The 14,780-nt window shown below is 39.2% G+C and overlaps 1 protein-coding gene and 1 long non-coding RNA gene across 2 annotated transcripts; both read right to left on the bottom strand.

Annotated features, from left to right (window-relative positions):
* Positions 1–3,569: 3,569 nt before the first annotated feature.
* On the bottom strand, positions 3,570–4,113 carry LOC147891835 (uncharacterized). Its single transcript, XR_015542426.1, has 3 exons — positions 3,994–4,113; positions 3,677–3,763; positions 3,570–3,599 (listed from the first exon to the last, which is right to left on the bottom strand). It is a non-coding gene; the product is annotated as an uncharacterized LOC147891835 (long non-coding RNA).
* An 8,191-nt stretch (positions 4,114–12,304) lies between these two features.
* On the bottom strand, positions 12,305–14,574 carry LOC147891834 (abscisic acid 8'-hydroxylase 3-like). Its single transcript, XM_087388519.1, has 7 exons — positions 14,476–14,574; positions 13,890–14,360; positions 13,573–13,659; positions 13,417–13,495; positions 13,198–13,307; positions 12,611–12,726; positions 12,305–12,413 (listed from the first exon to the last, which is right to left on the bottom strand). Exons 1-7 carry the CDS (start codon positions 14,572–14,574, stop codon positions 12,305–12,307), a joined length of 1,071 nt encoding a protein of 356 aa, XP_087244645.1.
* Positions 14,575–14,780: the final 206 nt, after the last annotated feature.

Raw genomic sequence — 14,780 nt, 5'->3', positions numbered from 1 at the left:
GACACTTAACGAATCCTGCTTTGATTATCGATGATTAGCGCCCCGTGCGCGCTAATTGTCGATCCTTAAGCGTTGGAATAGAACTCGTGTGTAGTAGTGACACTCCTTTTATTTTTTTGGCTTTCAATTTCCTTGTGCAATGTTCTATCAATGAATGCCTTGTGAACTAAACGTTTTGAAGCTGTAATGTTTTATCCGGAATTATAATCGTCGGCTCACTAAGAAAAAAGGGAGCTCATTTTGGGACCTTTTAGAGTTTAGAAAAATAGGCTCTCGACAGAAGTGGGCTAACGTAACATTGGAAAAATACTAAAACCATGTAAAAATATATAATAAGTCATATTCAAAATCTGTTTCTTTTATTATGTCTTATATACGTGATCTTCAAAAGATGGTTTTTTGTGCAGTATTTGATGATTTTGACATCGCCAGTGCATCCGGAGCAGGCCAAAATCCCCAAATCGACCCTAGAGATACTAAAAACCGATGCCCGGAGACCCGAAAAAGGATAAAAATACTCGAAATGGGAGATTTGCATAAAAACGTGATTTGGCCAGTTGGACAGTGCCCAGAGGCCCGAAAAATGAAAAAAATGCCGGATTGGGGGATTTGCACAAAAAATGCAATTTATTCCAACTGGCCAAATCATGTTTTTGTACAAATCTCCGATTTCGAGCATTTTTTCCCTTTTTTAAGCCTCCGGGCATTGATTTTTTATGTCTCCAAGGGGAGTTTTGGCCCACTCTAAGCATGCAGGTGATGTCAAAATCATCAAATACTGCACTGAAAATCAAGGATCTTATATATGTATTTAATGTGAAGCCTGAGTACTAGATTGACATTTTTGAAGTAAGTATCTGTATTTTATGGCATTTCCCATATTTTGGGTGCAACAAAAATAGGTAAATAGTGAATTTCTTAGAGGGCCCTAAAATGAGTTTCCTTTTTTCCTAATGATAGACATGCTTGGAATCGTGCTAATTAAAATATAGTTGGCTGTAAGAATTCAAAGAAATTGCATGTCATATGTAGCCATGTGATTGACCCAAATCTAGCAAAAAAGTAGAAGGAAATGGGATTCTTGCAACTACAGAGCATTCTATTCAACCACACAAAATTATGCTTTTCAAAAATACATATTCTTCAGAGCGTCTATAAGTGTATCTATAAACACATCTTTTTATTTTTTCTAAATTTCTACAAAGCATCTAATAGCGCATCTAGACACGCATCTATATGCACATCTATATGCTATATAAACATACCTGTAGATGCGGGTCTATAGACACGCCAGTAAGTTTTTTTAAAAGTTAAGTAAACACGTTTGTGTGCACATCTATGGATGCTTTGTGTTGTTGTGTTACTTTCAAACTACATTTTCAATCAATTATCTAAATCAATAATTTAAACCAACCGAGTTAAATCTCATTCAAATCCTTGGAAAGGAGCATTATTTTTAAGAACTTACGAAATCAAAAAGTAAACTATATGTTTATATAGCAACCAACAAAGTTTAATTGGGAATTAAGGGATTACGATTGGATCCATATTATCAATTATAAAATCCAAAATCGTTACTAATATTACAAAGTCACCCCTTCAAGCTGACAAGGAGCTAGCTGGTAGCAAACCTAGTAGACACTTTTGGAGTCATTAGAAATTCCATGGTCCCAGAACCTTATTCACCTAATTTGCAAGATAACTTAGAGCCTATAACCTGCTAGTTTTTTATTGTGAATCCCAAATAATGAATACCTCAAGACATCTACACATATATTTGAAAAAAAGGCTAGACCACAATTTCAAGACCTCATAGATGACCAATACCATTACAATACCATCCTTTAACAATTACAAATCTTTGGATGGAATTTGAAAAGGTGCATTGGTGAAAAGAAAATTCTTTTTGGTCTAAACCGACCTGGAAAAAATTTCCAAATACTTCGATAACATCAAAAAAACTTTGGAGAGAATTCTTGAATCCTTCCTACCTCATTACAATCACATAAAGCCTATCTAAAAGTAAAGTAATATGTGTTCATTGTTATGAAAGAAATAACCAAATCTCCCTTTATTAAGAATCAAAGCTTTAACAATGAGGTCTTAGAAAGTGTTTGTATAGCTAAGAAGACAAGTGTTGAAGATAGATAACTTCGATGATATCGAGCCTTAATGTCTATCCTCCCTTTTGCCTTCCCCTCTTTTTGTAAAAATCAAAATCCTTATTTGTGAAATCACCAATCCATAATAAAAAGTGCACATCTTAAGAATCATCCGTGCTCTTTGTAAAAGACAAAGTATCACCCATGCACCACATGTATATGGAAATCACACCCTTATGTATCATATGGAAAGTAGCACTTCCCATTGTTTGTAGAACTAATCATTTTCCAACCACAAAAGAATAAAGAAACAAGATCACTCGTGCTCTTTGTAAAAGAAAAAGTATCACCCATGCACCACATGTATATGGAAATCACACCCTTATGTATCATATGGAAAGTAGCACTTCCCATTGTTTGTAGAACTAATCATTTTCCAACCACAAAAGAATAAAGAAACAAGATCACTAGCATACCTTTAAGCACAAATTGTACCTTTACCAAAATTAGATGTTATATTGGCAATTGCTAGTTTGCACTTATAGTGGCCTGGCTCATAATATGGCACTAATGCCATTCATAAAGTAATGAGGAAAACCTCTCAAAGTACCGTGGCACATATGCCAGAATGAAATGGAGTTTCATGAGATTTTGATTCTTTAAAAACATGATAAATTGCCTATAGGCATATGCTTGGACTCCTGCCTTCAATCACAATGGGCACACCTCCTTTTGGCCTTGGTGTGCTATAATAGCTAATCCCCATGTTTGGTAGTGTGCTTTTCCACCTAAAAATATTTGAGTGCTTAAAACATGAGAACTCACATTACTAATCCCATATGCAAGTAAACATTAAAGTCCTATTATGCTAGAAGTTTAAGAATTTTAATCTTCTAGTGATAACGTAGCATTCTCTTATACATCAATAAGCCATGATTGCTGGATTTTGGAGAGATGATCTATTCGAGATGATTTATTCGGACAAGAGAGACTACTTACTTGAATTGTAGAGTCATGTGATAAAGAAAGACAACAATTCCTGGGATCCCCATTTGTATATTTAGAGTCACGTGTGCTTTGAGGTTGAGACGAACTTCATGTCAATAAGAATTAACCATTGTAATTCATTTTTGGTCATGTCATGGTTTGTGGAGGGTCAACAATCATCACCATATACTAGTATAGAGAAGAAGCCCGAACCTTGTCACATCGATCGGGATTGAAGGCGTAGGGGTCTGGGTAATATTCAGGCATGTCATTAGTACCTCGAATATCAAACACAATTCTCCATCCTTTTGGAATATGGTATCCTGGGGCAATATAATATTTTCAATCAGTGATCTCAGCGTTCAACATGGCAACATTGATCCAAAGATCCCTTGAAATTGCTCCCAATCCAAACGCAAATTCATTCTCACCTTCGATTTCGCAATCTTCTTTGACTTTTCTGTGCAACCAGAACACAGGGCTGCCGATCCTCGTTCCTTCGATCACCACCTGCAAATAGACATCTCGTCACTCTAATTTCAGCTGATCGGCGCAATAGGGCGCCTTGCAGAATAAAAGCCAGTTACCTTCTCCGTGAAAGGCATTCTTTTCATGTCGTCCCACGTGATGGCTGAATCGAAAGTCTTCGATTGATACATTTGCTCGCACTCAGCCTACAAAAGATCCGATAATCCAACACGTGAGATGGACGCAGACCCTTGTGCACTAGATTAACTAGGACAAATCGCATCATTAAACCGCATAAATAAAATCCAAAAATACATAAGAGCGGTCGTAACTATTGAGACGGCAGGCTTCATCGACTAGATTACAAGGAGTTTAAATAGTACAATATGCAGAAGTCCATAATATCTATGCAACCCACTGATCTGACTGTCCTTACCCGAACTCTTTCGAGCATTTCCGGTTTCTCGCTCAGTATCTGGATTATGAATGATATCGTTGAGGTTGTGGTCTCGTATCCTGCTAGAATGAAGGCTATTAAGTTGTCGGTGATCTCCTGTCTAGAGAGCTGAGAATCCAGCATGGATTGTAGAACGTCAGTCCTTTTATTTTCGTGACTCTTCCGTTTTTCTATTTCCTTCTCGAAGAGCCGCACCAGCTCGCGTCGAGCCTGGACGCCGTGACAAATTGTTAGGACGAGAAATGTGGCATGTTGTTTGATCAGTTTCGTTACTGCAATGTTATCATTAATAGAACGTACCTCCAGAGACTTATGGAAAGATGTGCCGGGAATACTTATAGGTGGCTTAAGCATGCCATGCGTAAGAACTCTCGATAAATGCGCCATCTCTTCCATCAACGGCCCCGGCTTCAGGGTGAGCACCATCGCAGCAATGACGTTCGCTGTGAACTGCAAAATGATGATGTCAAGTTTGGAATTCGAACGTCAACAAATGGTGAACGAAACGGAGCTTCGTTCAGCGAATAGAACGGGACTCTTGGCCAGAGAACAGTTGAATGCATACCTTTGTAGCCTCAACTTCGATAGAGCGGGTCTCTCCTACTTTCCAACTGCCGAAAAGATCGGAAGCTACAGCTCCAATCATACCAGCAGAGCCTCGCATGCCTTCAGGAGAAAAGGACTCACTTGTGAGCTGTCGAAGCCGTCGATGTGTTTCACCGTTAGCGATGATCACGGCTTGAGGCCCGAGGAGTGTATTGACGTTATCGAATTGGCAGGCCTGGAAGGATTTGTGCTCCTGGAGAACCATCAATTTGGCAGCTTTGGGTCCCAAAATGAAAACGTAAGGGTAGCCAAAGATGTGGGACTTGAAGATGTCGCCGTATCTGGTAGGGAAACAACGATGAATCCGTCAGCTACATTTAACACAACACTGCAGCAAGGGATACGAAAGAGTCGGAAGAAAATCCGAGGCAACCTCTGACGGCGATCATGAGAGAAGAGGTGAGTTCGATCTGTGGCCATGTAATACATGAAGTGAAGAGACTCGCCGAGGAGGGGCAAACCGAACGATCCAGGAGGGAAGTGCTTGCCATGTGTGGAGCTGCAGAGGTAGCGATATGCAATCCACAGGATAATCGAGCTTAGAAACACTGATTGTGCAACCAATATGTTGTTGTTGGAAGAGAAGAAGCTTGCAGCTAGAAGGTGTAATTGGTTCGCCATCCTCTCCTCACCTCTAGAGATTGTGCGTGTACCGTATGTGTGTATGTTCCCTGATGGTCTTTACATTACGTTAGAAATGTCCTCTTCACCTCGTGATGAACGACTACATCAAGGCGTTACTATTTAAATGAAATAATCCCGGTGCCGCCTTGATGCAGTAGGTTATTTAAATTTAAAAAAAGCATGCCGCCTTATATTCTTGCATTTCCGACTTATATTCCGAAGGGATGGCCTAGCGGGTCTTTTTCATGAATATTTACCCCTTCAATTTCCACACAATAACTCTGTCTCTTTGGAGCAAGGGCCTTCCTCACCAAACAAATTGCAAAGAAACCCATAGAGGGCAGCGAGGGTAACCAAACTATTCCTCACCAAACAAATTGCCAAGAAACCCATAGAGGGAATCACGTTATCTTTCCTATTACACGTTGACCTCTACCCACAAACAAAGCTTTTGTCACCCCTTTTCCTCCTTCGCCAAAGGCCATGGTTACGTGATCCCCCACATCACTAGCCATATAGAGGGAATCAGGTTATCTTTCCTATTACACGTTGACCTTTACCCACAAACAAAGCTTTTGTCACCCCTTTTCCGCCTTCGCCAAAGGCCATGGTTACGTGATCCCCCACATCACTAGCCATAATGCACTCTACAATTTAGATGATTCAAACAATGAAAACCTCATAATGATCACACCTATGGATCCTAACCATTTGATCCCCCACATCAATAGTCGTCATGCATTGTATAATTTAGATGCTACAAACAAAGAAAGATTCTCAACAATCACACCTATGGATCCATCACTATATAGCGATGGTTCAGGGCACTTATTGTCAGAAGAGAGAAAAGGAGCTCATGGGTGGCTATTTTTTTGATCTTAATAGATTTCCTTGCAGCTCATGTTGTGATTTTGAAAGTGTGTAGATGGAAGGGACGAGTGGAAGCTCATCAGATGATGCGCCAACGCCTGGGAGTGTAGAGTGGCTTACGGAGAGGTTGTATTGTCATTGCACTCATTGCAAGCGAGAAGTATAACATCAACGTCATATTGTCATGTGCCACTTGTGGATGTTTGGGGAGGAGCCCGAACCAGTACCCACTGTTAGTGTTGCATGTGGTGATGGATCATCGGTAAGTCAATGCTATTGTGTTCATGATTAATATTGGATACCATTATGACACGAAACCTTGAGACAAGATCTTATATTTACACGAAATCTTGAGACAAGATGAGGAGGGTGGCAAGAGTGCGCATATATCTTCACACTTTGAGTAAGACTATAGTCTCCCAGATGTGCTAGATGATGACGAGGGTATGGTGGACATGATGGATTCTATTTTCAGGGACACTACATCACATGTACACGTGATGTCAGAGTCTGAGGTCAATATGCGAGAGTTGCAATCAACACAGTTGTACGAGGGTGCTAGGATGTCTAAACCATGGGCTTGTCTCTCAATCTTGAATCTGCAAGCAAACTATGGGTGGTCGGATATAAGTGTCTCGGCCTTAGTGAGGTTAGCTCCCGCATTAATTTGACTCATTCTTTGGATATTGTTTGTTTTGAGAATCATCATGTATGTTTGAGAATCATCATTATTCGAAGCCTATGTATGTTTGAATTGTGACTCTCTATTATCATTCTCTCTTTTATCCTCTCTTCTCATCTCTTTTCTCCTCTCTTTTTCTCTTATCTCCTCTTTTCGTCTCTTTTCTCCTCTCTTTCCTTCTCTTTTTTTCTCTTTTATCCCCACTTTTTCTCTTTTCACTTTCTCTCTTTTTCTCTCTTATCTCCTCTCTTTTTTTGTCTTTTTTCTCCTCTCTTTTCTCCTTTTTCTTCTCTCTTTTTCTCTCTCTTTTCCTCTCTTTTCTTCTCTCTTTTCTTCTCTTTTTTCCCACGTGAAGCTTCAATAGCCTACCATTGAGCAAACAAATACAGACTTCTGTCACTCTAATTCAAAGAATGGAGGAGTCTGTAAATGTTTGCTCAATGTCAGGCTGTAGGATTCTAAGCTTGCTCAATGTCTTACAGGTATTCTAAGCGGTAGGATTAGTGACATGACTTCTTTGTTGCTTTGAGAATCATCATTATTCAAAGCCTATGTATGTTTGAATTGTGATAGGTTGCTCTAGAAGATGTTGCCTGCACCAAATACCATGCCTGCATCAAGAGATGAAGCAAAGAAGATGCTAACAACAGTGGGTATGGATAAGGATACCATCCATGCTTGCCGTAATGACTGTATTCTCTTTCATCGTGAGCATGGGGATTTGGCTAGTTGTCCGAAGTGTGGGGAACAACGATATAGAGATGTCTTGCAGGGTGAGCAGATACCAGTAGAGGTCTTGAGACACTTTCCCATCATTGAAAGAATATAGTACATGTTCCGCAAATCCATAGTAGAGTTGATGACTTGGCATGCATCTCATCGGTCCACTGATGACACATTGAGGATTCCCATAGATTGTGTAGCTTGGATGCACATAGACAATCAATGGCCGAACTTTGCAAGGGAGCCATGCAACTTACATCTTGGGCTCGCCATGGACGGCGTGAATCCTTTCGGGTTACGCTCGACATCTTAGTCGACATGGCCCATAGTCTTGGTGAATTACATTATCCCACCTTGGCTAACAATAAAGAAGGGACACCTCATGCTTGCACTACTTGTGCCAGGGAAGTACATGCGTTGCTTGAAAGGAGCATTTGCAAAGGAGAATAAGCTTAGTGGACTCAAGTCCCATGATTGGCACTTGGTCTTATAGGTATTCTAAGCTGTAGAATTAGTGTACCGATATTATTGACATGACTTCTTTGTTGCTTTATAGTTCATCCTCCCAATTACAATAAAAGAGTGCTTACAAGAAGATGTTAGAAATGCTATATTCAAGATCAGTGATATTGTGAGGTATGCTTACTATCAAATCACATTGATTGCATTTTCTTCAATTTAATCTGAATAATCTATAGACTGATTATGAATATATCTTACATGGGCGTATGAAATAGGTGGATATCTCAAAAATAGATCTCCATATCGAGCATCGAGAAGGCTAGGATGGAATCCATCAAAACCATATGCTTGCTTGAGAACCACTTTCCCTCGAGCATTATGACAACTCACGTGCACTTGCTTGTGCACATAGTTGCTGAGGTGGCCATTGCAGGCATAGTCGGTGGATGTTTTTTCTTGAGCGGTTTATGAAAACTTTAAAGGGATTTGTAAGACAAAGAGCAAGACCAAAAGCAAGCATGACAGAGGGATGGCTTGTGCAAGAGTCATTTGTATATATCACAGAGTTTCTTGTATCCACGAATCCCGATATGCCGGAAGCTTGGCATAACAAGGATGATGATCGCATCATTAGCGAGGTTCCCCAAGGAAAAGGGATTGAAAGAAAGATGAACAAAGAGAAAATGGAGAATTAATTCAATAAGTTTTGTATCCTCAATAGCAAGAGATGCAGAAGTGGATTGAGAGATATGAAGCGGCCAAAGCAGAAATAATAAATGCAAGGACGAGATTCGATGTAAAATGGTTTAGAACTATTTATGACATTTCCCATGCAACAGTGAGAAAAGACAGTAGCGGTTTCTTTGCAATAGACTCCTGTACCAAACTTTAGACTGATGAAAGTGATACTTTTGTTCTTCCCGGGCATTGTGAGCAGGTGCATACTAATGATTTAATTAATCAAAGCTTTCTTTTTTAAAGACCATTGATACATGTACTTAAGCATACTTTCATATATGTAATTGATGTCATTTAGCACCTATCTTCAATATAGGTGGTTTTTCATCCGGATCGTTCTGATCCAAGATGGTGGTACGTGATCCAAGTTGCACCACGAAGTAAGCAAATTTTTGAAGATAGAGATGTGGATATGGAGACACCACTACCAATGCCGGATCCAATTGATCCAGATGGATCTAGCAAAGAAGATGAAGATCACAATATGAGCCAAGAGGAAGATGCGCATAATGACATTATACGGAAGGAAGATGGAGATCACGATATTGAGGAAGAAGATGACGATCATCAAGAATCACCACACTTTATTGAAGAAGATGATCAAGTACTCTTAGGCGAACGTACGATGCTAGAGTACGATGATGATATAGGAGATTAACTCGGTATAGAGACTTGGGAAGCCGTTGATGTAAATACTCTTCATTGATTTTTTTCACCTCAAACTTGGACATGAATATATGAGCTTCAAAGGCTTGATGTACACACTCTTGTACTTTTATTCTCTCAAAGGTCAAACATGTATGAAAAGGAAAAAAATTTTGTCATTGGGAAAAACTATCTTTTAAGGTTGGTATGAGAAAAAATACTCTTTGTAAAACGTTGCCATTAGTGTCACTATATAGCGACCATTCACAAGTCTAATAAGTGTCTCTATATAGCAACGCTCTTTAAATGTCGCTATATAGCGACGTTTGCCTAAAGTCGCTATATAGCGACACTTAATGAATCCCGCTTTGATTATCGATGATTAGCGTCCCGTGCACGCTAATTGTCGATCCTTAAGCGTTGGAATAGAACTCGTGTGTAGTAGTGACACTCCTTTTATTTTTTTGGCTTTCAATTTCCTTGTGCAATGTTCTATCAATGAATGCCTTGTGAACTAAACGTTTTGAAGTTGTAAGGTTTTATTCGGAATTGTAATCGTCGGCTCACTAAGAAAAAAGGGAGCTCATTTTGGGACCTTTTAGAGTTTAGAAAAATAGGCTCTCGCAAAAGTGGGCCAATGTAACATTGGAAAAATACTAAAAACCATGTAAAAATATATAATAAGTCATATTCAAAATCTGTTTCTTTTATTATGTCTTACATACGTGATCTTCAAAAGATGGTTTTTTGTGCAGTATTTGATGATTTTGACATCGCCAGTGCATCCGGAGCAGGCCAAAATCCCCAAATCGACCCTGGAGATACCAAAAACCGATGCCTGGAGACCCGAAAAAGGACAAAAATACTCGAAATGGGAGATTTGCACAAAAACGTGATTTGGCCAGTTGGACAGTGCCCAGAGGCCCGAAAAATGAAAAAAATGCCGGATTGGGGGATTTGCACAAAAAATGCGATTTATTCCAACTGGACAAATCACGTTTTTGTACAAATCTCCGATTTCGAGCATTTTTTCCCTTTTTTAAGCCTCCGGGCATCGATTTTTGATGTCTCCAAGGGGAGTTTTGGCCCACTCTAGGCATGCAGGTGATGTCAAAGTCATCAAATACTGCACTGAAAATCAAGGATCTTATATATGTATTTAATGTGAAGCCTGAGTACTAGATTGACATTTTTGAAGTAAGTATCTGTATTTTATGGCATTTCCCATATTTTGGGTGCAACAAAAACAAGTAAATAGTGAATTTCTTTGAGGGCCCTAAAATGAGTTTCCTTCTTTCCCAATGATAGACATGCTTGGAATCATGCTAATTAAAATATAGTTGGCTGTAAGAATTCAATTAGACACTGTGGAAATGGGATTCTTGCAACTACAGAGCATTCTATTCAACGACACAAAATTATGCTTTTAAAAAATACATATTCTTCAGAGCGTCTATAAGTGTATCTATAAACGCATCTTTTGCATTTTTTCTAAATTTCTACAAAGCATCTAATAGCGCATCTAGACATGCATCTATATGCTATATAAACATACCTGTAGATGCGGGTCTATAGACATGCCAGTAAGTTTTTTTAAAAGTTAACACGTCTGTGTGCACATCTATGGATGCTTTGTGTTGTGTTACTTTCAAAATACATTTTCAATCAATTATCTAAATCAATAATTTAAACCAACCGAGTTAAATCTCATTCAAATCCTTGGAAAGGAGCATTATTTTTAAGAACTTATGAAATGAAAAAGTAAACTATATGTTTATATAGCAACCAACAAAGTTTGATTCAGAATCAAGGGATTACGATTGGATCCATATTATCAATTATAAAATCCAAAATCGTTACTAATATTACAAAGTCACCCCTTCAAGCTGACAAGGAGCTAGTTGGTAGCAAACCTAGTAGACACTTTTGGAGTCATTAGAAATTCCATGGTCCCCGAACCTTATTCACCTAATTTGCAAGATAACTTAGAGCCTATAACCTGCTAGCATTTTATTGTGAATCCCAAATAATGAATACCTCAAGACATCTACATGTATATTTGAAAAAAAGGCTAGACCACAATTTCAAGACCTCATAGATGACCAATACCATTACAATACCATCCTTTAACAATTACAAATCTTTGGATGGAATTTGAAAAGGTGCATTGGTGAAAAGAAAATTCTTTATGTCTAAACCGACCTGGAAAAAATTTCCAAATACTTCGATAACATAAAAAAAACTTTGGAGAGAATTCTTGAATCCTTCCTACCTGATTACAATCACATAAAGCCTATCTAAAAGTAAAGTAATATGTGTTCATTGTTATGAAAGAAATAACCAAATCTCCCTTTATTTAGAATCAAAGCTTTAACAATGAGGTCTTAGAAAGTGTTTGTATAGCTAAGAAGACAAGTGTTGAAGATAGATAACTTCGATGATATCGAGCCTTAATGTCTATCCTCCCCTTTGCCTCCCCTCTTTTTGTAGAACTCTAAATGTAAGTCTTACAAAATCCTTATTTGTGAAATCACCAATCCATAATAAAAAGTGCACATCTTAAGAATCATCCGTGCTCTTTGTAAAAGAAAAAGTATCACCCATGCACCACATGTATACGGAAATCACACCCTTATGTATCATATGGAAAGTAGCACTTCCCATTGTTTGTAGAAATAATCATTTTCCAACCACAAAAGAATAAAGAAACAAGATCACTAGCATTACTTTAAGCACAAATTGTACCTTTACCAAAATTAGATGTTATATTGGCAATTGCTAGTTTGCACTTATAGTGGCCTGTCTGATAATATGGCACTAATGCCAATCATAAAGTAATGAGGAAAACCTCTCAAAGTACCGTGGCACATATGCCAGAATAAAGTGGAGTTTCATGAGATTTTGATTCTTTAAAAATCTGGGAGAGCCATGATAAATTGCCTATAGGCATATGCTTGAACTCCTGCCTTCAATCACAATGGGCACACCTCCTTTTGGCCTTGGTGTGCTATAATAGCTAATCCCCATGTTTGGTAGTGTGCTTTTCCACCTAAAAATATTTGAGTGCTTAAAACATGAGAACACACATTACTAATCCCATATGCAAGTAAACATTAAAGTCCTATTATGCTAGAAGTTTAAGAATTTTAATATTCTAGTGATAACGTAGCATTCTCTTACACTTCAATAAGCCATGATTGCTGGATTTTGGAGAGATGATTTATTCGGACAAGAGAGACTACTTACTTGAATTGTAGAGTCATGTGATAAAGAAAGACAACAATTTCCAGCTTTGCAAGATATTGCCCCAAGCAAACCCTTGAACCAGCTCCAAATGCTAGATAGGTGTATGGTTTCAAAGGCTTCTTGACCAACACCACCCACATCAATGCAGTCATAAGATTAATATAAAAAAACTTAGATTATTTGTTCTCACGTAACATGCAATATAAACTCCTTAAAGATGTTTCTTTTACAACTCTCTCTCTCTCTCTCTCTCTCTCTCTGTCTCTCTCTCTCTCTGAGCAAGACATATGTATGCATGCATATACACATCCATGTTTGCACGTTTACCCTTGTAGATAAAAACATGCATGTTTGGCAACTATAATATTTGCAGCATAGGTAACCATTATTTAGAATATTGGTCTATGTAGGACATTTTTTCTAATCACGGGATCCCCATTTGTATATTTAGAGTCACGTGTGCTTTGAGGTTGAGACGAACTTCATGTCAATAAGAATTAACCATTGTAATTCATTTTTGGTCATGTCATGGTTTGTGGAGGGTCAACAATCATCACCATATACTAGTATAGAGAAGAAGCCCGAACCTTGTCGTATCGATCGGGATTGAAGGCGTAGGGGTCTGGGTAATATTCAGGCATGTCATTAGTACCTCGAATATCAAACACAATTCTCCATCCTTTTGGAATATGGTATCCTGGGGGCAATATAATATTTTCAATCAGTGATCTCAGCGTTCAACATGGCAACATTGATCCAAAGATCCCTTGAAATTGCTCCCAATCCAAACGCAAATTCATTCTCACCTTCGATTTCGCAATCTTCTGTGACTTTTCTGTGCAACCAGAACACAGGGCTGCCGATCCTCGTTCCTTCGATCACCACCTGCAAATAGACATCTCGTCACTCTAATTTCAGCTGATCGGCGCAATAGGGCGCCTTGCAGAATAAAAGCCAGTTACCTTCTCCGTGAAAGGCATTCTTTTCATGTCGTCCCACGTGATGGCTGAATCGAAAGTCTTCGATTGATACATTTGCTCGCACTCAGCCTACAAAAGATCCGATAATCCAACACGTGAGATGGACGCAGACCCTTGTGCACTAGATCAACTAGGAAAAATCGCATCATTAAACCGCATAAATAAAATCCAAAAATACATAAGAGCGGTCGTAACTATTGAGACGGCAGTCTTCATCGACTAGATTATAAGGAGTTTAAATAGTACAATATGCAGAAGTCCATAATATCTATGCAACCCACTGATCTGCCTGTGCTTACCCGAACTCTTTCGAGCATTTCCGGTTTCTCGCTCAGTATCTGGATTATGAATGATATCGTTGAGGTTGTGGTCTCGTATCCTGCTAGAATGAAGGCTATTAAGTTGTCGGTGATCTCCTGTCTAGAGAGCTGAGAATCCAGCATGGATTGTAGAACGTCAGTCCTTTTATTTTCGTGACTCTTCCGTTTTTCTATTTCCTTCTCGAAGAGCCGCACCAGCTCGCGTCGAGCCTGGACGCCGTGACAAATTGTTAGGACGAGAAATGTGGCATGTTGTATGATCAGTTTCGTTACTGCAATGTTATCATTAATAGAATGTACCTCCAGAGACTTATGGAAAGATGTGCCGGGAATACTTATAGGTGGCTTAAGCATGCCATGCATAAGAACTTTCGATAAATGCGCCATCTTTTCCATCAACGGCCCCGGCTTCAGGCTGAGCACCATCGCAGCAATGACGTTCGCTGTGAACTGCAAAATGATGATGTCAAGTTTGAAATTCGAACGTCAACAAATGGTGAACGAAACGGAGCTTCGTTCAGCGAATAGAACGGGACTCTTGGCCAGAGAACAGTTGAATGCATACCTTTGTAGCCTCCACTTCGATGGAGCGGGTCTCTCCTACTTTCCAACTGCCGAAAAGATCGGAAGCTACAGCTCCAATCATACCAGCAGAGCCTCGCATGCCTTCAGGAGAAAAGGACTCACTTGTGAGCTGTCGAAGCCGTCGATGTGTTTCACCGTTAGCGATGATCACGGCTTGAGGCCCGAGGAGTGTATTGACGTTATCGAATTGGCAGGCCTGGAAGGATTTGTGCTCCTGGAGAACCATCAATTTGGCAGCTTTGGGTCCCAAAATGAAAACGTAAGGGTAGCCAAAGATGTGGGACT

The sequence above is a fragment of the Dipteris shenzhenensis genome, chromosome 17, assembly GCF_047967505.1.
Source record: "Dipteris shenzhenensis isolate YYH24624 ecotype China chromosome 17, Dip_SZ_1.0, whole genome shotgun sequence".
In the NCBI taxonomy this organism is placed as follows: Eukaryota; Viridiplantae; Streptophyta; class Polypodiopsida; order Gleicheniales; family Dipteridaceae; genus Dipteris; species Dipteris shenzhenensis.
The sequence above is the reverse complement of the archived record's forward strand: the minus strand, read 5'-3'. Positions and strand labels throughout refer to the sequence as shown.